This window comes from Argiope bruennichi, chromosome 9 (genome assembly GCF_947563725.1).
Source record: "Argiope bruennichi chromosome 9, qqArgBrue1.1, whole genome shotgun sequence".
Lineage (NCBI taxonomy): Eukaryota > Metazoa > Arthropoda > Arachnida > Araneae > Araneidae > Argiope > Argiope bruennichi.
This window is the reverse complement of record NC_079159.1, coordinates 25,148,278-25,173,360: the sequence shown is the minus strand read 5'-3', so window position 1 is coordinate 25,173,360 and position 25,083 is coordinate 25,148,278. Positions and strand designations below refer to the sequence as shown.

Sequence of the window (25,083 nt, the reverse complement as noted above, 5' to 3'; positions counted from 1 at the left end):
ATAATTTATGCTTTATAAGTAGAAGCCATTTCCGTATAGATAAGTACAGATGTTTTAAAAATCCATATTAACTTTAATTGAATATGAATCAGTTTTAAAAAGAAAATTTCTATTAGTGCAATAAAGGGCTGCAGTATTTAATAACTATAACCATTAGCACTCAACTATAGTTTCTGCCCGAGGATTGTTGCTTTAAATGATGGGCATTCATTTTACCCCAAACGCTACGGCAAATTAGAGGTATATTTTTTGCGGTTCCTTTTATACCATAAAAGGATTACAATCTTTATAAAATTTGCCGCAAGTTACATTGTTATGCCACAATGTTTCCGTCCACTTGTTTGGAGTGGAAGTTTGGAAAAGCAGTATTGACTCGGATATTTTCTAAATCATCTGATCACGGTTCATAATGATTAAATCCATACCAAAACAGTCCACACGTTTCTTCACTTTGAAGAATCCATGGTAACCTTATACAATTCCTCAGCTTCAGGGACAGATTAGCACATAAATGAAACCTTATTCTTCTAAATACCCTTCGTGTATGTGAGCCAAATGAAAAAATTGAATCTAACATTATAAGACAAACGTATAGAGTAGAAGTTTACGGAAAGGATACCAGCGGAGATAGCCACCTCATCATTTGACCGCGGTTCAGTCTTAAAGAACTGGTCTCAAATAATCCTTGTTTTGTTCAACAATGGGAATTAATATCACTAAACTACGATTGTAAACGAAATAATAATTCATTTAAACTAATCGATAGCTACAAAATAATTCCTTGGTTTTGTATATATGTGTATTAATTTTGTAAAACGTATTTTGTTTATATAATACATTTTATAAACTTCATATATATATTAAATTAAGAGGGAAGAAGTGGGCATTCTTCTTTTAAATTTTGACATATTGAATTTTAAGTAAAATTGAAATAATTCCTTAGTTGCACGTCTATTATTAAAATCGTGAATTGATTCGAGATCTTGTCATGTGTTCCGAATCTTACTTACTTAGCTCTCTTCGTTTTGTAGTTAAGGGGGTCTGTTGCACGTTAAATCCGTCATGCCAAACCTCATCCCGTTGGTGTGATGTGGTGTAGAGAGGGGGGTGCCAGCTCAGATGTCGTCCTCGTCATCCAACCGCGGTTCAAAATTACAAGGTCCGTCCCAAAATAAACCTAGTGTTGCTTCAAACGGGACGTTAATATAACCAAACCAATCGTTTTGTAGTAATAGTGTCAACTTATAAGTCGGTCATTCTCAGATCACATTCCACTCCGAATCTGATATAATTCTGAAAATTTGGTGTAAAGAATGATACGAAATTTCAACCGTTTAGAGTCTCAACGTCTGTCTGTCTTCTCACAGACAGACAGACGGACATTTTCCAAAAAGGAATTTTTCGAATCCAGGAAAGTTTGAAACTTGATGATTCGTCAAAATCTCGAGTTAGGAATTTTTGTCCATTACTATACTTTCTTTACACGACATATACAAAAAAGTATATATATATATATATATATATATATATATATATATATATATATATATATATATATATATATATATATATATATATAATATAACAAATCAAAAAACAGTTATGCCTATTAATAATCTAAATTGGATGCTTTGAATTTTCGCTGTTGAAATGCATTTAATAGCAGAATGGAAACAAATCACAGACCCAATTACAAGAAAAGCTTCACATTTATTTGCTAAAATTAATTGATTTTCACCATGTATTGCTCTTCTCCTTTCACGATAAAGAATCCACTCTTTAGGAATGCTTCTCTTTTGCTCAAGTTCATTCTACTGTGAAGGAGCCATTGAATCGAACAATAAAAAGAACATTTTAGAGGGGGGTAGTTCTGAAATTTGGACTTCTCTAAGCCCTTAATTCTGCCTTAGGTGGTTGATTGCATTTTGAACATGCTCTTTGTTTCAGAGATAATCTCCGTTTTAAGACATAATTTCCATTTAATTCCGAATGCAGAATTGTAATTCTTTAATAATTCAGCAGATTGTGCTACTAAAAATAAATGAATGTAATTCTTGAACATTTAACTGGAAAAGTAACAAATGCGAAATTACTTGTGTTTTGAAAGGCATTCGAACTTTAATTTACGGGGAATTAAGACAAGCTTATATTCAGTTAAACTAAAATGTTATTCACAAAATGTCGTTTCGCCAAATTCATTTACTTGGATTGATTCAGATGCCAAGTTGTTGAAGTCAAAACGATACTGATAACAAATGGTATTAATTAAAAGTCTCGAAATGTAATTCATTCAAACAGGTTTTTAGATATAATTTAGAATTTAATATGAAAATAATTTTATTTACTTACCGTTATTTTTTTTGGTAAGTAATAAATTAATGTAAAAAACAAGTAATATATAAAAAACTTTAAGTCATTTTCTACTTATTTTCTTATATTATTTATGATCGGGTATCGCGTCAGTAATCTCAGAGCTTGGCTATCATTTGGCGACATGGGACGATTTTGGCGACTTTAGCGACCAAATGGACATTACTGGACAATTTTGATTAATTAATTAATATTTGTAATAAAACTGTATTAACATCAAGTGTCATCTACTACAAGTTTAAAAAAAATGTATTTGAACTTGAGTGGATAAATAAAAAGTTTTTTATTAACGATTGAAAATTTGAACAAGATATATATATATATATATATATATATATAGGGAGAGTGTGAAATAATAGTAGGAATTGAATGATTACTGAAATTGTCAAATTAATGAACTCATGAAGTATTTTTCCACCTCTAATAATGTAAATATTGATTTCTGGTTTAAATAATTGTAATTTGTATTTTGAATGAAATGATTCCACACTTACAATAACAAAATAATTTAAACTAATTACTGTTACTGGGTGTAGGTGTGTGTAAATATATTACATTTTACACGTGATTTGATTACCAAAATTTTGGATTCCTTCATATTTTAAAACTAACATGCCGGTATTTGATCGATCTGTTTTTCCTAAGTAGTAGTAAGTCCCCCCCCCGAGGGGGCACCTCGAAATCAGGATGAGATTCTTCCGGCATGGTGGTTGGTTCTCACCACCTTGGAGGCTACAGAAAAGGTGGGGTTTGGCTCTTCCCATCGATGACAGGACGTACTTCCTTGGGAAAGGTTGTACCGTGGCCGTTGATGGCCCTTAGGACTCAACCACAGTTCCCGTCAGTGTTGCTGTTGCGGCAGACTGGTCATTCAGTATTTATTATCCGTGTGCTTTCGGGCGGGTCGGAGAGTCAGTGATATGACTATGTGGTAGATAGAGTTTTTTCATACCTCTGAAAATTATATGAACAAAACAAATGTCAGCTTCAAGAACACGTTTAACACTAAAATTGCACATATATATCAAATATTGGATTCAATTAGTAAAAGAGTAAAGATCTAAAATACTTGATTCTGCTTGCTATATTTGTGGTGATATGATGCAGAAGTTTGTATAGGAGTAACAGTTCATGTATCTTCTGCGTCATCTAATCATTGCTTAAAATTATGAGATCCATCACGAAATAGCCTGTGAGTTGTTTCAAATAGGGACGTTTATGTAACTAAATTGACTAAATTTCTTTATCATACTTTATTATTCTCTGAAATCGAATGCAAAGCATGCCAGATTGCAGCGATCGAGAGGAGAATATACTTCTTATTTAACTTGTGACATCATCTTACCTTTGTGGATTTATTTAAAGAATTACGATGATTTAAAAAAACGTCGTTGCATATTTAATTGTGAATATACAGTATATTCTAAATGAAACTCATTTAATAAATAAGAAAGAATATATCAATAAACAAAACTATATAAAACTTTTTAAAATATATTTCTTTCTTCCATTTGCTTATGACCACATAAAATATTCCGGAATATATATTTATTACTCAATGTAAATTAAAATGGAAATAAGTATATATAGAACAGATATTGTATGAAAGATCAATATCGACTTCATAATGAAGTTTGTACTGAAACCAATGATTGCAACTTAATTTCAATTCCATGCATATTTGATTTCAATATAATAAAAGATAGGAATTAAATTCATTGAGCATTGAATCCAATAATTACAACTGTAACAACATGCATTATTAAGATACATCCAATGGTGAGTTATTAAGAGATGGCAATCAACTGGTAAGATGATTCAATTTCCTACCACTGCAGTTTTGACTATTATAATTATTATCGCGGGAAAATTAAATTGATGGCATTGCCAAATCTATTATAAATATTTCTACGTATTATATTTAGTCTGTTTATTGATAAATATTACTGGAAGAATAGATGTATAGATTGATTGCAAATTTATTTTATTATGGCTTGTGATGTGCTTTATTGCAACAATTTATTTGATGAGAAAATATTTGAAATAAGTCTTTTATTTTTCCCATTTATCAAATTTTAATTATAATAATTATAATTTATAACCATATTTCATATTTTTGAAAATATTACTTTAGCATAGAGGTATCATAGGGGTCTAAACTCTCAACTGACGGGTGGCAGGCTTGATATCTGTATAATTTGTCTTTGACCCAACGCCATTCCGCTATTATTGAGTGAAAATTAGAAGAAAAAAAATACTTCCGCCTCAGTTGTCGTCCTCAACATCTGAGAGTTGACAAGATTTGTGAGATCTGTTTCAATGTGATTTTCTTGTAACATTTGTTAAACTTTTTAAACTAAACAAAATCATTAGCTTAGAAATAATACAGATTGCATAGCACATGAGTGATTAGATTTACTTTACCTCCATTTTGCACATTGATCTCATATAACTATACGTACAATTAATAAGCAAAACCAGCGGAAAATTTCTTTAACACTGTCTCGCGATGAAGGTGATATTTCGAGAACGTCTTGCATGGCAATGGCGTACAATAGTCACGAAATAGTAACTTTTGGCGTGAATTTAGCATTTTTACTGAAGCTGTTGTGTCATCATTGGCAAGTTATTTTGGCGATTAATCACTGGTGTGCGGTTAATAGTATCCGAAAATCAAATTTGTGTTTTAGACTCGTTTTTGTCAATCTATTGAAACCAAAATGTGACCCAAAACTACACTTGTAATCACAAAATACCATACAAAATTTGATTAATTTAAATGATTTCGTTTTTGAATTAAAAATACTTCTAAAAAGTGCAGACCTATACACAATCAATGTCTTGTTGGATACGGCTCAAATTTCGATAAGTGTCCAGACTATAGATGTTAATACAAGGTAAGGAATTTTATCTATCAAGATGTCTTCGTTTTGTAATTATCTTGTTAACTTATATTTGAGCAGACGGACAGACTAACAGCTTCCACTAAATGGATTTTCCTCAAAACTTCATATTAATCTATGTATTTGATATAAAGATCGTATGCCAAATTTCATCCGTCTGGTTCAAAGCTTTTTTGAGTTATTTCTGCCACAAAAAAAAAAGAATGTACATTTTCCAAAAATACGTTTTTTGAACTCAAGGAGGTATGAAATGTATAGATTGACAAAATCTCAAATTCGATTTTTTTGACAATTACTATATTTTTATTTATACTACGTTTACAAGAAAGTAAAAATAATTATATATACCAAGATATTGATCGCATAATTTTAAAGACTGGAATGCGGCATATGTCACAAATTTAGAAAAAAATATATGGAATTGCATAATAAATGAGATGGTTATTTAAAGGAAGCCGTTCCAATTTCAGCCATGCATTTGGTACTTAATAATAAAAGTGCGCATGCTTGTAAAGATTTCCATTACATCCATCGCACTTAACGCCATGAAATCCTGCAGACAGTTAGTCGTAATGGTGATACAATGATTCTTGAAACCCGAATCTTAAAATTTTTCGTACGCATTAGTCTTTAGGATAGTTAATAATCCTCACCGAAAAAATAAACGCATCATCGGATAAAACAAATTGCCTTTTCAAAGAAATTTATTCTTTTGGGAAGTTCATTATATATCGCCAGTTTCCCAAAAAGATGTAAGAACCAAAACTAAAATGATTGTATCCAACTATCTAATTATTTTATTTTTTTGTAAAGTTTTTTGAGGTAATAAACTGCACAGTTCTCTACTTATAACAATAAAAAATAAAAAGTAATTTTTTTTTTGTATATTTGAAATTCATTTTTTTCACAAAACAATCAAAATATTTTCTTCGCAGATTTATTATGTTAATGTAATGTTACACTTATATTGTAATGTTATTAAAATGTAATATTATTTCTTCCCTGGCTTGGTAAGGAGCCAAATGAGAATTAAGAATCATGAATTTAATTTCTGAAATTTAAATTCTAATATAGAAAAGTCATTTCCTTCTTATTTTGAATGTGTCTTCATTTTTATTAAATATTTCGATTTCTGTCGCTTGCATTTCAATTTGCGATATCATTATCGCCGAGGAAAAGGAACGTGCATAATGAGTTATATAGTTTTTGATTTTGGTTCCATTATTTTTTTTTAAATTTATGTTATTGAGTTTCTTTAATTTCACCGTTTATTTGTTATTTATTTCTATTTCCTTTATTTCACTTTTCAAGTCACAAACAGAACCTTGCGGGTATTGCTAGCTTCTAATAAAATGAAACAAATTAATAATTAAATGTTATATTTCCTACAAGAAACGCACAAACATAGATTTATACATATATTTTTCTTTTAGCATCAATTTTAGAATTATATTTGGTTTCATAACAGAAGTTTATGCATTATAATATTTTTGATTTTAATTCAAATCTCTTTCAATTTTACTTTACATAATAAAAAGAAAAACACACAAAAGTAAAACACAATTACTATTAGCTTCAATTGTTTTATAAATTATTCAATTTTTTTCATCAAATATTTGCCAATTTTTGAATTTTCTTGAGACTAAAAAGAATTTTTGTTTGTACATTGCAGAAAATAACTTTTTATTCACTAAACTGCGTTTTTCGCAATTGAGCCATTAGGAAATCCATGGAAAAATTAAAACTATTGTTCTTTCCGTATGGTGAATTAATTATAATTAAACAAACATTCACAGATTTTTCTTCACTCTTTTTTACTTGTAAAGGAAAAAAAAGATAACCGAAATGTAAAAAGTTTATTAATTAATTAAATTTGTTCTATTAAGTCGAGGTAATTTCTTTTATTAGCAAGTGAAGTTCAGAAGGAATGTTGATTTAATTTGTTGTAAGGAAATTACATTAATTCATTTATAACAATTAAATACTATTTATAGAATGTTTAATTAAATTTAGCTTAACTCTGTTTTATAATTTATCTTCATTTATATTAAGTAATTGAAATGTTAATAAATATTGTTCTTATTTTTTTACTTGTTTTCAGTTTAGTCTTAATTTTTAAGAATATAACTGTGTGTAATTTAATACTATTATGTATTTCGAACTAAACGTTGCACCTCTATTATTTGTATATCACAGTTTATGTGATTAACTTGTTATTATTAATAATAACCGACTAATCTCATTATCCATAACATTGCAATGTCTTGATCTAGACTGATAACGAAACAGAATTTCCAGACAATTCTTTTTTTTACAGCCCTATATATATACAAAAGAACAAATTGTTCTAATCTTGGTTAAATAAATGGTTATTTACACCTGTAGTAGGAGACACAACAATCGCAGTCAAAGGATTATCTTGAAACTCAGTTCTCCATCAATATGGAGAAACAACACCACAGGGAACTAACAGGTTGTTAGTTAGCACGACCACTACAGGGGTAGTTCTCGGACTCCCTACTCGTGGGCGTAGTCCAACAGTCTGCCTCCAATTCGTTTCTTCTCCTCTCTAAAAAAAATCTCAGCACTTTATTTCGGCGACAATCTCCGCCTATTAATTTACATTGGTCATTTGAGCTCTCTTTCGGCCAATCGGGGTTCGGCAATATGCTCCCTCAGCGGCGCCAGTCGGTTGTGGGAAGGTCCTTTTAGTGATGTACCTTTCATAACTGACTATTCTGGAACACGGAGTTATCATACTCCTTTCACAATGAGAAACATTTAGTATCGAGATGTTTGGACACCCCTTTCTCTTTGAAGGTACTATCAATATATCTTGGGCAAGGAATTCCCACATGTGGTCTTTCACTGTAGTCGCTAATGAACAGATGCGAAACCACCCAGGTTAAAAGATCCGCCATCTGGCTATCTCGAGGAGTTTAGTAATTAACAGCGACGACACAACTGGCTGTAAATGTCTTATCAGTACTGGGGGAACGGGAAACGGGGAATGTTACAACATATACGTTTTTGTATTTATTGCACCAGTTGACTCTTTCTGTGTATCCTACTTTATTTTGTTATCATTAAAAGAAAATATTTAGAAAGGATTAACATATTATTAATGAATTTATATACCTATTCGATATTTATGTCAGCTACATGAGTTATCTGATCTAGTTGACTAGTCAAATAGATCAGCAAACTGAATAGTCTCTTCTTCTTACTAGTGATGATATATTCTTACATCCGGTTCAGATACATTTGCAGTTATATATATATATATATATATATATATATATATATATATATATATATATATATATATATATATATATATATATATATATATATATATATATATATATATATATATTCGCTTGTATTTTATATAAACTTATAGTTTTCGTCTCATCTTAAGGAAATTTTGTACAGATACATTTGAAGATAAGAAAAAGACAACTATCAAATTTTCAAAGTCCAGAAATTATTTAAAATATAATAAAAATTATTCAAGTATTTCATCTATCAGTTTTATTCTTAGCTGTTTATTCCGAAGATATTATCACACGAAAATTATTTTTACGCTGTCTTAGTACTCAAATAATCGTCTTTTACATGACTAGTCAAATTAGGTCAATTAACTGACTAGTCAGTGCCGTTCTTCTTACCAGTGGTTGTTATTGCATCCAGTATGGATACATTTGCATTTACACCCTTATATATAAAGAAGATATATATTTACAGTTTTTGCCTGATTTCAATGAAATTTGGTGCAGATACATTTGAAGGCAAGGGAAAGGTAGCTATCAAATTTTCAAAATCCAAAAATTGTTTAAGATATAATTAAAATTATTCAAGTATTTCATATATCAGTTTTCTTTTTATCTATTTATTACAAAAATATTATCTCACGACAATTATTTTCACAATGTCTTAGAACTCAAATAATTGTCTTTTGAATGAAACCGATTTCATTTATTGAGAATTGTTTCTCTAATTTTAATAACTTTTAGTTGAATTTCATACGAAATCTATAACATTATCTTTATTTTTGTGATAAAATTTAATCTGATTTTATCTTTCTGTCATGTAATTCAATATCACACTTTTGCCAATTAAAAAATCGGTCTTTCTTTAGTTATTAACTCTGAAACCAGACTTTAACTTCATTTTTATTTAGAAATATCTAATTATTTTTTGAGTGGTACGCGGTATGATTTGACTGATATCAATTAATTTATATTTTTCAAATATTATGAAATAACGATTATAAATTTTAAATTATGGATTCCATGTTAATCCTTAAGAGTAAAAAAAGACTAATATTTATTTGAATAACCAAATAGTTTCAAGAAACTGATCGTTGGTGGCAATTAATATATTTATGTTATAATTATACGTATTAGCCTCTAAAAGCATCACAAATTAAAAGTTGACATTTTATTTACAACATTACAAATTCATGAATAAAATATGCTTATCTGAAATTGTTTTTTAAATAAATAATTCATTATTAAATTATAATTAACTTCATCTGCCCCCCCTACATTTTAAAACACGCAATGATAATTAATCTTCAACCTGTAAATTCACTCAAAACTATTATTTCGGTAAAAAATCATTGAACTTGACATTAATGCATTGCATTTAAAAATTAATAATAAGACTTTCCACTTGACAGAAAATTTAAATTCTTCTTAATATAAACCTTTCATGGAAATTCCTCATTCAGCATTTAGAATTCTCTCTGAATTAACTAGATTAAATAAACTATACATTATTAAATTATAAACCTTACAAAATGTGAAATATTCCGAAAAATAAAATTCTTAAAACTAGTTAGCAAGAGTTGTACGGAAATTCAATAATATCCATTGCGGTTCTTTCTGGGGGAAAGTTAGTTCATTAAATATGATATTTATTACATTTATTTCACTGTCTTCTCAAATAATCCATGCATAATACAGTAATTCCTTTTTTCAAGAGAAAAATCAATTGTAATAGTTATAATATGGAAAGCAGGGTGTTTTTCTTTCTTTTTTTTCAATGTATAGATTTAATCATTTTCACAATGATGCCCTCTTCAAATTAAATGAATTTTCAGATTAAATAGGCTTTTCAAACTTTGAAAATATATATCTCATTCTGCTTCAGGGGAAATTTGCGTAATTATAACATCAAAACATTCTATATTTATAATTCTTTATTATTTATTATTATTAATTCGTTACTAACTCAAACTAAGGAACATACTAAACAATATTTTTCCGATGAAATATGATGGTCAAAATGTTTCAAAAAGTTACTAAATTTAGGATTATTTAAAAAAGAATTTTAGAATAAATTAAACATTTACATAAATTATATAATTGATCAATATATATTTCATTCTGCTTCAGTGGAAATTGCTAATTATCGCATTATAACATTCTAGATTTATTATTCTTTATAATTTATTCTTTAGTATTATTAATTCTTTAATAATTCAATCTAAGGTGCATACTAAGCAACATTTTTCCGAAGATATATGATGGCGAAAATGTTTATAAAAGTTACTAAATTTAGGATTATTTAAAAAAGAATTTTAGAATAAATTAAACATTTACATAAATTATATAATTGATCAATATATATTTCATTCTGCTTCAGTGGAAATTGCTAATTATCGCATTATAACATTCTAGATTTATTATTCTTTATAATTTATTCTTTAGAATTATTAATTCTTTAATAACTCAATCTAAGGTACATACTAAGCAACATTTTTCCGAAGATATATGATGGCGAAAATGTTTATAAAAGTTACGAAATTTAGGATTATTTAAAAAAGAATTTTAGAATAAATTAAACATTTACATAAATTATATAATTGATCAATATATATTTCATTCTGCTTCAGTGGAAATTGCTAATTATCGCATTATAACATTCTAGATTTATTATTCTTTATAATTTATTCTTTAGTATTATTAATTTTTTAATAACTCAATCTAAGGTACATACTAAGCAACACTTTTCCGAAGATATATGATGGCGAAAATGTTTATAAAAGTTACGAAATTTAGGATTATTTAAAAAAGAATTTTAGAATAAATTAAACATTTACATAAATTATATAATTGATCAATATATATTTCATTCTGCTTCAGTGGAAATTGCTAATTATCGCATTATAACATTCTAGATTTATTATTCTTTATAATTTATTCTTTAGTATTATTAATTCTTTAATAACTCAATCTAAGGTACATACTAAGCAACATTTTTCCGAAGATATATGATGGCGAAAATGTTTATAAAAGTTACGAAATTTAGGATTATTTAAAAAAGAATTTTAGAATAAATTAAACTTTTAAATGAATTATATAATTGATCATATATATTTCATTCTGCTTCAGTGGAAATTGCTTAATTATCACATCATAACATTCTAGATTTATTACTCTTTATTATTATTAATTCTTTAATAACTCAATCTAAGGTACATACTAAGCAACATTTTTCCAATGAAATATGATGGTAAAAACGTTTCAGAAAAGTGCGAAATTTATGATTATTTAAAAATGAATTTTAAATAAAATTAAATATTTATATGAATCATATAACTGAACATGACACTTTTGCCATTAAAAAAATTAAATCTGGTCTGATATAAATATTCAAAAAGATAATTCAAATATTTTGAATGTTTTATCTTTATTTATATTAACCCATAGAATACCAATGATAATAATCAGTTAATATTCGTCAAAGTTTATAATTAATTTTTTGTTGAAATTGTGTTTCGAAATTGTACTTCCTGTTAAATCAAACTATTGAGTGTATGCCAAGTTTGCAGTATCTTTCTAAATTACTAGCAAAATTTAAATAGAACTGACATAAATGAACAAAATAATCATTCTAATAAACTTTTTTTCTAAATTTAACTCATGCGTGCCTCAGTGATAATAATTATTTAAAATCCATCAATATTTTAATGATTTATTCATTATAAATTACATTTTACATTCTGTAAACATCTATTACTTCCTGTGGGCACCAAAATTATCCATTTTTCATGTGTTAGCCGTATTACCTCCAGGTATGCTGAAATGTGCCTTATATATATATATATATATATATATATATATATATATATATATATATATATATATATATATATATATATATATATATATATATATATATATATATATATATATATATATATATATATATATATATATATATATATATATATATATATATATATATATATATATATATATATATATATATAATGGACTTGATGACAATAATATACAACTGAATGATAAAAAAAGCAGTGGCTACTCGTCCGTTAAAATTTCAGAGATGCAGAAATCCCAGATATTATTATTTAAAGAACTGTTTTTAATTTTCAAATAGTAGATGCATTCACAATATTCATAAGTTTTATTTTCATAACCCAATATTTTTAGACGTTTAATGAGTAAAAAAATTAATAAAAATGAATAAATTGTTAAAAAATGATTATGGTTAATAAAAATTGAATAAATTAATAAGAAATGAATAAAAAATTATTAAGATTCATAGAAAGTGAATAAAAATAAGAAGAAAGAATAAATTTATGAAATAACTGATAAAACTGTTAAGATTGTTTAACAATTTTATTAATTTTTAAATTGTTGATAAAAACAATAAGAAAAAAATTTAAAAATTAGAAATATGATTTCGAAAATTTCAAGTTATCATGTGAGAACAAACGTGGTTTTAAGTCACATGGTTTAAGTTTTTTAAAATCATGTGGTATCAATCCGACAGAAAAACAACATCATGTTCTCACATGTCTCCTATTACGCCATCACCAGCATTTAGAAAAGCGATGAATTCCAAAGATGTATTTTTTGCACTCAGGGCTGTCAGAAATATTGAAATTCATGAAAATCGAAAAACAGAAAGTTTCATAGAATTTCAATATTTCTTCTATATTTCGTATACAAGAAAATAAAAATAAAATACAGCATTATTTTCATTTTTTGACATTAATATGAAATGATGAAATTGTTATTTACGATAATTTACCTATGATATAAGAAATATTCTTTGGTTAACATCATCGCACCCTTTTAGAATATCGCGCAAAATATGAACGAAAGATGACATTCATATCACCATCTGGGCAAGGCAGGTAAGAGATTTTCACTGATCTCACATATCAACCACTCAACATCATTTATGTAAAAACCGCTGGTACCAAAATGATTTAGTTCAGACACGGATTTCACTGGCATTTAACTTCGTGAAGTTTAAAAAAAGTTCTACATCGTTATGACGTTAATAACAGCTTCGTTGTCATATCGCATAGAAGGACAAAGAATGTCATGGTGTCATTTTTTTTTTTTTTTTTTTTTTTTTTTTGTCTGTTGCATTTAGAAGAAAATGATCTAGTTGCTTTTGGTTTTCTGAAAGATATTTTAGTTTACATAAAACTGATTATAGAATACTATAAAAATGATATGTTGCATATCTTTGCGTGTGAATTTTTTGGGAATTTATTGGGGTTTAATCATGCAGCGTATTACAAATGATATTTTCTATAAATTTCTATTTTTTCTCCCTTCTTAAAAATTATGTATAATAAGTAATGATAATATATTTCGTATCAGATTGCAAATCCCTTGCATTATTTAAAAATGGGTTGTAATTCAATATATTATATTTGGTTGCTTCATAAGGTAATCCCTTTATGAGGTTTCTTTAAAACAGCTTAAATTATGTAAAACTATTTTATAGTAATTTTAACAAGAAAATTAAGCAACTTTCAGTGGCCTAAAATGATAAAGAATATAGGATACTGAATAATAATTTATAAAATATTGAATAATAAATAATAATTTATAAAATATTAAATATTGAGTACTGAATAATAATTGATAAGCTATTTAATATAGAATACTGAATAATAATTGATAAACTATTTAATATAGAATACTGAATAATAATTGATAAAATATTTAATATAGAATACTGAATAATAATTGATAAGCTATTTAATATAGAATACTGAATGATAATTGATAAGCTATTTAATATAGAATACTGAATAATAATTGATAAAATATTAAATATTGAGTACTGAATAATAATTGATAAGATATTTAATATAGAACACTGAATAATAATTGATAACATATTAAATATTGAGTACTGAATAATAATTGATAAACTATTTAATATAGAATACTGAATAATAATTGAGAAACTATTTAATATAGAATACTGAATAATAATTGATAAGCTATTTAATATAGAATACTGAATAATAATTGATAAAATATTAAATATTGAGTACCGAATAATAATTGATAAACTATTTAATATAGAATACTGAATAATAATTGATAAGCTATTTAATATAGAATACTGAATAATAATTGATATTAAATATTGAGTACTGAATAATAATTGATAAGCTATTTAATATAGAATACTGAATGATAATTGATAAGCTATTTAATATAGAATACTGAATAATAATTGATAAAATATTAAATATAGAGTACTGAATAATAATTGATAAAATATTAAATATTGAGTACTGAATAATAATTGATAAACTATTTAATATAGAATACTGAATAATAATTGATAAAATATTAAATATTGTGTGCTGAATAATAATTGATAAGCTATTTAATCTTGAATACTGAATAATAATTGATAAAATATTTAATATGGAATACTGAATAGAGAATGCTATATTCAGTATAGAATGCTATGCTTTATAAAAACTATAAAATATGCTATAATTCTTCAACAGTAAATTTTTGTGAATATATTTAGATTAGAACATGTTTCTTATTGTAAATGAAATTTTACATACCATCTAAAAAATTAAGTATAATAAGTAATAATAACACATTTCATAACAAATCACAAATCTCTCCTTATTTAAAAATAGATTGTATTTGAATACATTAAATCTCATTGTTTCACAGGGTAATTAATTACTTCATGAATTTTCTTTAAATGCTTAAATTATGTAAAAATGCTTTACAGATATTTTTCAACGAACTAAGATATAAAATGTAAATATATGTATTAGGAGATGAAAAACATGAAAGATATTTATTTTTACATATGTTTTAAAAATTTTAATTGAGTAATGGATTAAATATTTTGTTTGAATGCTCTTTTTTTAAAAAAACATAGTTAATGCTAAAATTGTTATTTTCCATAAATTTATTCCATGCCATGTGCACCATAAGAAAAAAAACAGAAAAATGCTAAGGAAGATTTGGAAATATAATATGGATTGTTACTAATATTACAATTAATGTTAAAATCTATATGTTGTGATAAAAAGAAATGAATTGTTTTAAATCAAAAATTTAAATTTTCAATAGTGCAGATATTTTCAAGCAATAGTAAGACAAGAGCTTTAAAATGCATGCAACTGCAAAACTTCTGTTTTTAATTCATATTTTGATTTGACTGCTTATTTTTAGCGAACTTTTAGCAAATAATTATTAAATAAATGACAATCAACGCGTTAAACAATATTTTTTATCTTATAGACGTAGTAGTGTTTTTCTTTGTACGAAGATCTAAGACTTCTTTGGATATATTATTTTGAGATATATTTTTGAGAAAAATATTTATTCTTTTAATTATATCACGTTTTAATAAAAAATGTCTTATAGATGTTAATATGTTATATATATAAATATTCTTTATAAATATGCTATGTTATGGATATGGACATTTCTAAAATATGCCGTATGATGTGCGATACTCTTTACATCGTTAGTTATATTTGAAAATATGAGTTTTTCAAATACAGTAATTGTAACTGAGATTTAACTTATAACAGAGGATTATATTAAGAAAGAGAATTTGAATTATAACAGATAGTGCAATTCTGTTAAAAAAAAAGAAAAATAACAAAGAGAAAATAACAATGGGAAAAAAATGAAATTTGATTTCAAATATTCATTTTTAATGTAAATTTGTAATAAACAATAGTAATAAAAAGTAAATATTATTGATAATGATTTGTTCAGTATCCTTTATGTGATGAATTATGCAATTTAACAAGTCTAATTATTCTTAATTTTTATTCTAGGCATTCCTGGAATAAAGATAAAACCTGTCAACAGTTTAGATGATACAACAGGTAAGTTAAGAATATAAATTTATTCTTCTCCTTAATTTGTATATAAAAGACTTAGAAAAAACTGACATAATACGGCATAAATTCAGAATGGTAGGAACAAACGATATTCAGTTTGAACGTAATTATGCTAAACAAAATCAATTTCCAATGAAATAATTACAATATTATTCATAACTCTGCTGATACAAAATCGTGATAATTAAAATGAAAGCATAATTGAGAAATATTGAAATGTTGAAAACTGAAGAAATATGACTCATTTTCCTAATAAAATTGCTTTGCGTTAAATGGAGGAGAGGATTCGAAAGGATTTCGTTTCAGAAACTCAAAAATACTTAAAATATCGGAATGAAAAACAGTTTGGAATGAAAAAAATCAGTACTGTAACAAATGCAAAGATAGCACTCTAACGGCTAAACAAGTAGTCAACCGCTAGCCGTCGGAAATGAAGTATTGTTAGTACTTGTCTAAGTTGTTTTATGTATTAATTGGGTTGTATCTAACTGTTTGTGACTGTAGCTCATTGAATTCAAAATAAAGGCTGCAAATTAACGCAAGGTTTGAATTTGCCACCATTCGTGCAGTAAAGAGTTGGCAGCCCTATTAAAAAACCTTTTGGCACCTGAAAGTTTAGGATTTAGTAAAATTGGAGCATTACACGATAGAACAACGTGTTTTTATTGTTGAACAATGTTTCAAAAATAATGAAGTCTGGCGACCACAGTTCAAAAATTTGAGAATTAGTCCCCCTAGATCCTGTAATTTAGCACCATTAGATTTTTTTTACGGGGTTATTTGAAGTCAGAGGTCTATGACAATCAACTCACAAACACGCATGCATTGAAGGAAGACATTCCACGCTGCATCAACGAAATTCAGCCACATTTATACAAAATGGTCATAGAAAATTTCGACAAAATTGCATATGTGCCAGCAAAGCCATGGATGCCATTTGCACTATGTATTATTCCATACATTACCCTATTCCGTATACTTAACGATTCATTAAAAATATAACAATTTAAAGAAAAAAACTGTTTATTTATTTATTTAATTGAAATTATGCGTTAACACGTTGTCCTATCGTGTAACGTTCCATTTTTAAGCCGCTGTTAAATGGCGCTAATTCAGCTCTAAGCTATCAGCTGTTAAATGGTTTTTTAATAGGGTTGCCAATACTTTACTGCACAAATGGTGGCAAATTCAAATCCTGCGTTAATTTTGGGACATCCTTTATAATCTTATTTGAGCTAGCCGGCGTCTATCATTCTTAAATCACTCACTCACAAAGTGGCCCCCAACTTTACTCCGAAAATTCGTGACTGTGTGATTTAAAAAAGACAGTCGCCGGTTAGCTCAAATAAGATTATAATTATTAAAATCTAATGATCTACAGTCACAAACAATTAGATATAACACAATTAGAACATAAAATAGTTTTGACAAATCCTTGCGACGCTACATTTACGACAGCTAGCGGTTAACTATTTGTTTTTCTTTAGAGCCGTTGGATGACTGTTCTTCTGTTTGTTTTTGTACAGTAAAATGTCCTTTAAGTAAGTGTATGTAAACTAATGAATATTAAACACCAAAAATAAAGTTGGGGACAATTAATTTATATTCAAAATTGTATACTTTCTATTTCCAAAAATTTATGAAGCGAAAAATAATTGCAAATTGCTTATCATTTTAATATTCAAGTTATTTAGCATAAAAATACTATGTAAACATTTTATTAAAAAAAATTAAGTCGTTTGATATTTATTTCGAAATATTTGAATACAAAAGATATTTAAGGAATTCCAAATCAAACATACAAACTTCAGACTTATCTAAATAATTTTAGAAAATATGATTAAATAAACCGATCTGATTTAGAGATTTAAAACAAATTTGGTTTAAATAAATATTTCCTCTCCAGCAAGGAAAACTTAATCGTTTATATCCCCCCCCAAACTACGTGGGGGGGGACAAAAATTCTTTTAAAAATATTTTGAAAAATATGCATTTGTTTATCTGACAAACATGAATTGCATATCCGAGGAAAACAGTAATTTCACATCGATCTGTGGATCTTTTTCCTTGGAGGAAACAAACGAAAAAATGCCAAAATTACTCGATTCTCATGCAGAAGGAAAAGAAATGCAGTATATTTAGCGCCATATTCCTTTTTCTAGCATAAAGCAGCTATACATTTCCTCTTTTGTATCAATACTTCATGGTAACCTTATTTTATCCCTAAATAGATTGCGATCTTTTATACGGCTGAAGACATGGGACTGCCGATAATATATCACACACACTACATCATTCAAAGCTAAATGAAAAACATCGGTGCAAATCTCATCTCAAAAAATATCTTTATGGGCATCTTGTGCTGAATGTAGGAAAGGGTCTAGCAAATGAGCGTTCATTTCATGGCATATCTTATTAGTGGATCTGCCTGGAGGGATCTCTGGAGATGCATTGTGGCGCAAATGAAATGACATATCGCGGAAAAGAGAAATGCTGGCACAAAATGTCGAGAAATGTACAAAAAGAGGAATAAAGTGTCATATTTTTCTCAAGATGTTCGGGAAATTCTTGTGCATGGCAAATCAAAGCCAATTTTCGTTCGTTCCTTTCAATTTTATTTGAAGAATTGGGTTAGTTTTATTGTATTTGGAAGCAGCATTTGTGCTTCGAGCCTATGGTATTGGCTCAGTTTATTTCTTTAAAAGAAATTATGCAAAATTTTAAACGTTTCGTTTTAAGTGAGGAATTGGATGAATAATGGAAAGGTGGGATATCTCTTTTCTGACTAAAATGTTACACTTTGATACTTTGATTACGTAAATCATGTTAGAGATAAAATTTTAGTAGAATTATCTAATAAATACGCTAGATATCTTAACGACAAATGTCAATCTTCAAATTTTGTTATTCCGCGCATGAGGAATTTTTAATTGTATTTTAAACATGCATTTTATGTTTACAATTTACTCAAATGTGTGAGTTGCTTTGTAAGTTTTAAAAATACATTTAAATCTTATTATATTTTACGTCAATATTTTGTATTATATATATATTCAATACAACTTTGTTGTTCCGGTAAATTATCATTTATTATAATAAGACCGGCATAAAAATTTAATTTATAAGCTAGTTATGCATTGTATAAATGTGTCTAATATTTTAAATGTGTGGATAAATTACATTTTAGCTACATTTTTGCAAACAAATTATTAAATTTTTAAACTCTATCATTTCACTTGACTTATTTCTTGTTTATAAAGAAATTGTATAACTGATTTTTCCTTCACTTCTGTTGTTGTGTTGTGACTTAAGGCACTTTATAATCCCACTGATAGTTATCTGTCAGAGATTTAAGCCGAGTGAGCGTTTCTAGTTTTTTCAATAGCGCCAAATAGGGCCAAGAGTACGATTTAGATACTTCATGCGTTACATTCTCTTGCACAACCCCCTTTTTACAGGGGGGGGGCACATTCACACACCTCACAGATAGAACACGGAAGAAAAACAACTATGCCCGAACCGTGACTCGAATCCAGGACGCCCAAATCATGAGGAAGACGTATTTCTACATTTCTTTATATTCTAAAATTTGAAGTTTGTGTATTTGAAAATAATAATCTATTTTAATGTTTTTAAAATTTTATTATCAATTGATCTTCAAATGAATCTTATTTCAATACAGGTGGGGTTGCCTGTTTTTGATTTAGGAATAGAGTCTCCTAAAATTAAAAAGTAGGGAAAAAATTTAAATAAAAAATACAATGTTTAATATACTATTTTTTTTTCTTTTTTTGGTTAATACTTTTTATTGAAACACAGTAATTTTCAATGTTTTTCCCCCTATTATGCAATGTTCACAATTAGAAGATTTTTCTGCTGTATTTTCTTGAACAATATATGGAGAACCTCTGAACAACTCATGTTTCTTTATTTACCTTACCTTATTGAAGCAAAATATATCGGAACAAACAGCAGTAATAAAATCTTAATATCTGAAATCTCTTAAGGTCTAACAATCAAAATCGTAAATCTCTATTAAATGTTACGTACTTTAGAAAATATTTTAGAAATTCAAACTTCAAAATTTAAAAAAAAATTACTATATTTGTCATTAAAGCTGAACTGGAAGTTATTATGATTCTCCTTACAATTCATGCTCCAATAAAATGTGTTTTTTTTTTTTTTTTTTTTGATAAAAATTTGTTTTCAGATTTCTCGATTTAAAATGGAATTACGACTGAAAATCATGCTGTCCAATTCTTAACATATTTAGAATAAAGAATACATTATCGTCATGATATTGTTTTTTTTCATTATACGAAGAATTCAGTCCTCGAAATTGGAATATCAAGCATGATTTTTGAGAATTTTAAAATCTTTTTATTTCTAAATATTAAATGGATTTGATTGAAATAAGGATTAAAAGCATTTGCTGATTAAAGTTGAATTTCTAATATTTAAAATAGTATTTTTGAAAAATGAGCATTGTAAATGATAAGAAATAAATTCGTTTTATACCTAAAACATTGCCTTAACAAATACTTTCAAAAATCGTTTTAAAAAATAAGTATTTTTCCGTTTGTTATTAGTTGTTAATTACTAGCGATTCTATTTATTTTTTTAAAGGTATTATAAATAATCTATTGAAAAAAAATCAAAATTTAAGCAAAAAGCACAATGCAATTCTTATTGGTTATAGAATTATTTTCAGATTATGATCTATTAATGATAACAAATAATCGGAATCGTAAATACTATCCATCAGTATATTAAAATTTTTAAATTTAGTGCAACATTTCTCACCATTAATTTTAATTACGAAATAATTAAATCGGTTAATTAGCTAAAATTTGTGAATTTTAATCAAAAATATCTGAATTTATGAAATTAAATACTGTGGAATTACCGCACTGGGTTTTTTAAAAAATTCAAACTTAATATTTTAATCTCCTAATTTTAACTTAGTAATCATTTATAATTTCTGTAACAGATGCGAAACATTTCTTTTAATATTTTCAACATTTCTCTGGAAACCGATAATGTTTACTCAAACGCTTTATTATTTACAATTACGTGATACTTTACTTATCGTTGATTATTTAATAATTCAAGAGTTGTGCTGTTAAAATCATTTTTTTCTTGTTTCGTGTGAAAATATATTTTGCTTCATTTTTTGGTGAAAGATTTAGAATTCGAATTAATTCAATAATATATATACTTGAAAAAATTTATGATTCAAGCAGAAATTCTTTTACTTTTTTACTTTTCCATGATGTGTTTTTAATTAAATATATCCTGTAAGCAAGTAACATAAACATATGATACATGATTCTCTGACAAATAATATAGATAAAAATTTTTAACTGTTTAACTTCTTGGTTTCGACAAATTTACTCATTTCAACTCAACTAAATTTCCCTATTAAAATTCCAATTCCGATAAGTAATAAAGTAATACCTATATAATTGAAGCATATTAAAACATTCTGGGAAAACTAAAACTTTTCATAAATACGAAAATACTTAATTTTTTAGAAAATAATTCCATTTCATTAATGGACCTTCAAAACTTACACTCTCATTTGAAATATTATATGCAAAAAGAAAAAAAGATACAAAATTTTTTTTTCTTCGTTATTTAAAAAAAAATCCATCTAATTATCACAGAAACCTCTATTGACTGCTATAAATATATCGTACATCTTCTCTCAAGAATAATATAAATCAAAAGTTTTAACTGTATAATTTATTGAATATAAACTATTGTAAAAACTAATTACTATTTTTTACAAATTTTCCCATTTCTTCACCCCAATTAAATTTTCTTTTGAAAATTTTAGTTCGAATGAATAATAAAAATAAACCCTCCGGAATTGAAACAAACCAAAAAATTACGGAAAAACATGAACTTTAAAATATTCAATTTTTTTTCCATCTATAAATACGAAACACATAATTTTTTAGAAAATAATTCTATTCGAATAATGAACGTTTAAATTTTATGTTCTTTTTTGAAATATTATATGCAAAAAGAAGAAGAAAAATCGCAAACCTTTTCTTCGTTATTTAAAAAAAAATCTATCTCTTTATCAAAAAGCCTTTTATTGAATACAAAAGAAAACGATCATTTGAAATCAATCCTACAAAGATACATTTTGGAATAAAAATCAAGAAAAAATAACAAATTATATTATCCTCATGAAAAGGAAAAGAATAATATGTTTAGCGTCATATAATTTTTCTAAGGGAAAAAAAAACAACATTTTTTTCATTTCCTAATCTTATCTTATGCGTACATAGGTTACGATCTATTAGATAGCTCATGATATGGAACTGCAGATAATATATTGGAGCATTCCAGCCGAAATGAAAAGCATCGTGCGCAAATCTCACCTGAAAAAAAATATATATCGACATCTTATTCGAAAGGGAGGAATGGATCTAGCAAATGTATGCTCATTTCATATGATATCTTATTAGTGTATTCGTCTCAAGAAATCTCTGAAAATGCATTGTGGTGCAAATGAAACGACCTATGGATGAAAGCGGAACTGTAGGAATAGAAGAATTGAGAAAATACATTCTCCAGTCTCACAAGAAGGGAAATAAAACATAATTTCTTATGAAAAACATGCAAAATTTTCGTTAGAAAGGAACTTGGATAGTTTTTATTAATTGGCATTTATTATTAATCCCTTGTCGATAGAAAATATCATGTTTAATTCTTTCCTCAAATCTAAATATATTTTATTTTGTGTAATTAAATTTTTATAGTAATATGATAATGTAATGCAAAGGTTTTTAAAAAGTTTAAAGCTATTTTATTTTAAGAGAAGATGTTTACATTGATTTTTCTTTTACACTGCATCTAAAGTGAAAAAGAATTCTACATTAATTTAATGTTATGTTTTTATTTTCCTCAATCTTAAGAGGTTTTAGTTTCAGATTATCTATATGCAATATAAAAATCGTCTTTATATTTAAAATTTATCTAAAACGGCATTTTGTGAGTTTTCCATTTTAAAGTTTGCATATTTTTTTATTACTTTAATATAAATTACTACATTCCAGCTCCATTCTCGCTCAAAATAGAGTAATATATTCAAAATGCAAAACTACACAAATAGTTTCAGAAAATGAGTGCATTTTACATGATATCTTTTGAATATTTTGTTTTAATGCAAACTTGCTGCCTCTGTCTGTCAGTTAGTCGTTAGGAATATTGACTGTATTTACATTCAATTAAATCTTATATGTATCATTATAATATTTATGATTCCTTCAAAAAAGGCATCTTTGAACCTTAAACTGTGACAGAAATCAGATACCATTACATCTTAAAACATTAAAAGTTTTTTTTTTTTGTAAAATTAAACTTTTTAATGGGATTACGTCCCATGACGTCATATTGCAATTATAATTGTAACTGTAAAGATAATCGATCTTCTACTCACACGTTGGCTTTCAGATATTGTGATTTTGCTTTTTCTTCGTGTTACCTCAGTGGATAATAAACAAAGTAACATTCCGTTAGTTTTCAACAATGGAAGAAAATCGAGCAATTGAAAATTTTCTATAACACTGAAGATTCTAAGGAAGATTGATGATTAAATTTCTAAGCAATAGTAAAATGTATTGTTGAAAATATACAAATAAAATTACATTTAAAAAAATCTCAAAATTTAGGACAAATTTCCTAGGCATTCAAATTCATATGATTAAAGAACAATTTTCCAAATTTTAAAGAGTCGTAAAATTTCAATGTTTACAAAGGATAATGCCAATACTTTTAAATTTTTAATTAATCAACATTCTAATTAAAATTCAAACAAAATCGTTCATAAACACATTTCCAATCTTAAAATTAAATCGGTGCCAAATTTGGTAATTCTAAATTTAACATTTTAGAATAATTTTGCATGATATAAATTTTAAATCCTTTGTAAAAATAGTTCTTTCTGTGATAACCCATGTAAAAATAGGATTTATTTTCACAATAGTGAATGAAATTTGATCTCTGAGACGTATATGTCCATTTGGGCTGAAAAGGGTTATGGCCTCTCCTATAGAGCACGCACGGATATATATATATATATATATATACATATTTTTCTTTAATATTAATGATGATTATTATCACCTAAGAACACTTTCTCGAAAGAAAAGCAATAATCTTATGCTTTGCACAGGGATATGCTAGATTCTGATAAATCTTAAAATTATCTTATTGCTCAATACACAAATCTATATTCAGATATCATTAAGTATAGCAGAACGTTTTGATATGGATGAATTCTAAATTTTCTACAAAAGTGTTGTACACTTTAGTCTCCAATTTAATCGGTAAATGTGAAGCATATATCATAATTTTTTTTCAGTGACATGAAATCAATATTAGAAGTCATGGATTTTCTAGAGTAATTCAACATAACACTATTTTTAAAGAAAAACATTTACATGTTAAAATTGTATGTGCCAGATTCTGATAAATTTTTAAATTATCTTATTGCTCAATGCATAGATCTATATTCATATATCTTTATCAGAACATTTTAATATAGAGGAATTTTTAATTTTCTACAAAAGTGTTGTACACTTTAGTCCCCAATTTAATCGGTAAATGTGAAGCATATAT

At 26.6% G+C, this 25,083-nt stretch overlaps 1 protein-coding gene across 1 annotated transcript in view; it reads left to right on the top strand.

The window, feature by feature from the left end:
• Positions 1-25,083, top strand: part of LOC129984235 (hemicentin-1-like) — a 769,108-nt gene that overhangs the window by 426,072 nt on the left and 317,953 nt on the right. The window contains exon 2 of the mRNA XM_056094068.1: positions 16,384-16,434. Coding sequence (XP_055950043.1) covers positions 16,384-16,434 — 51 coding nt within the window. The remainder of the gene's footprint in view (positions 1-16,383; positions 16,435-25,083) is intronic.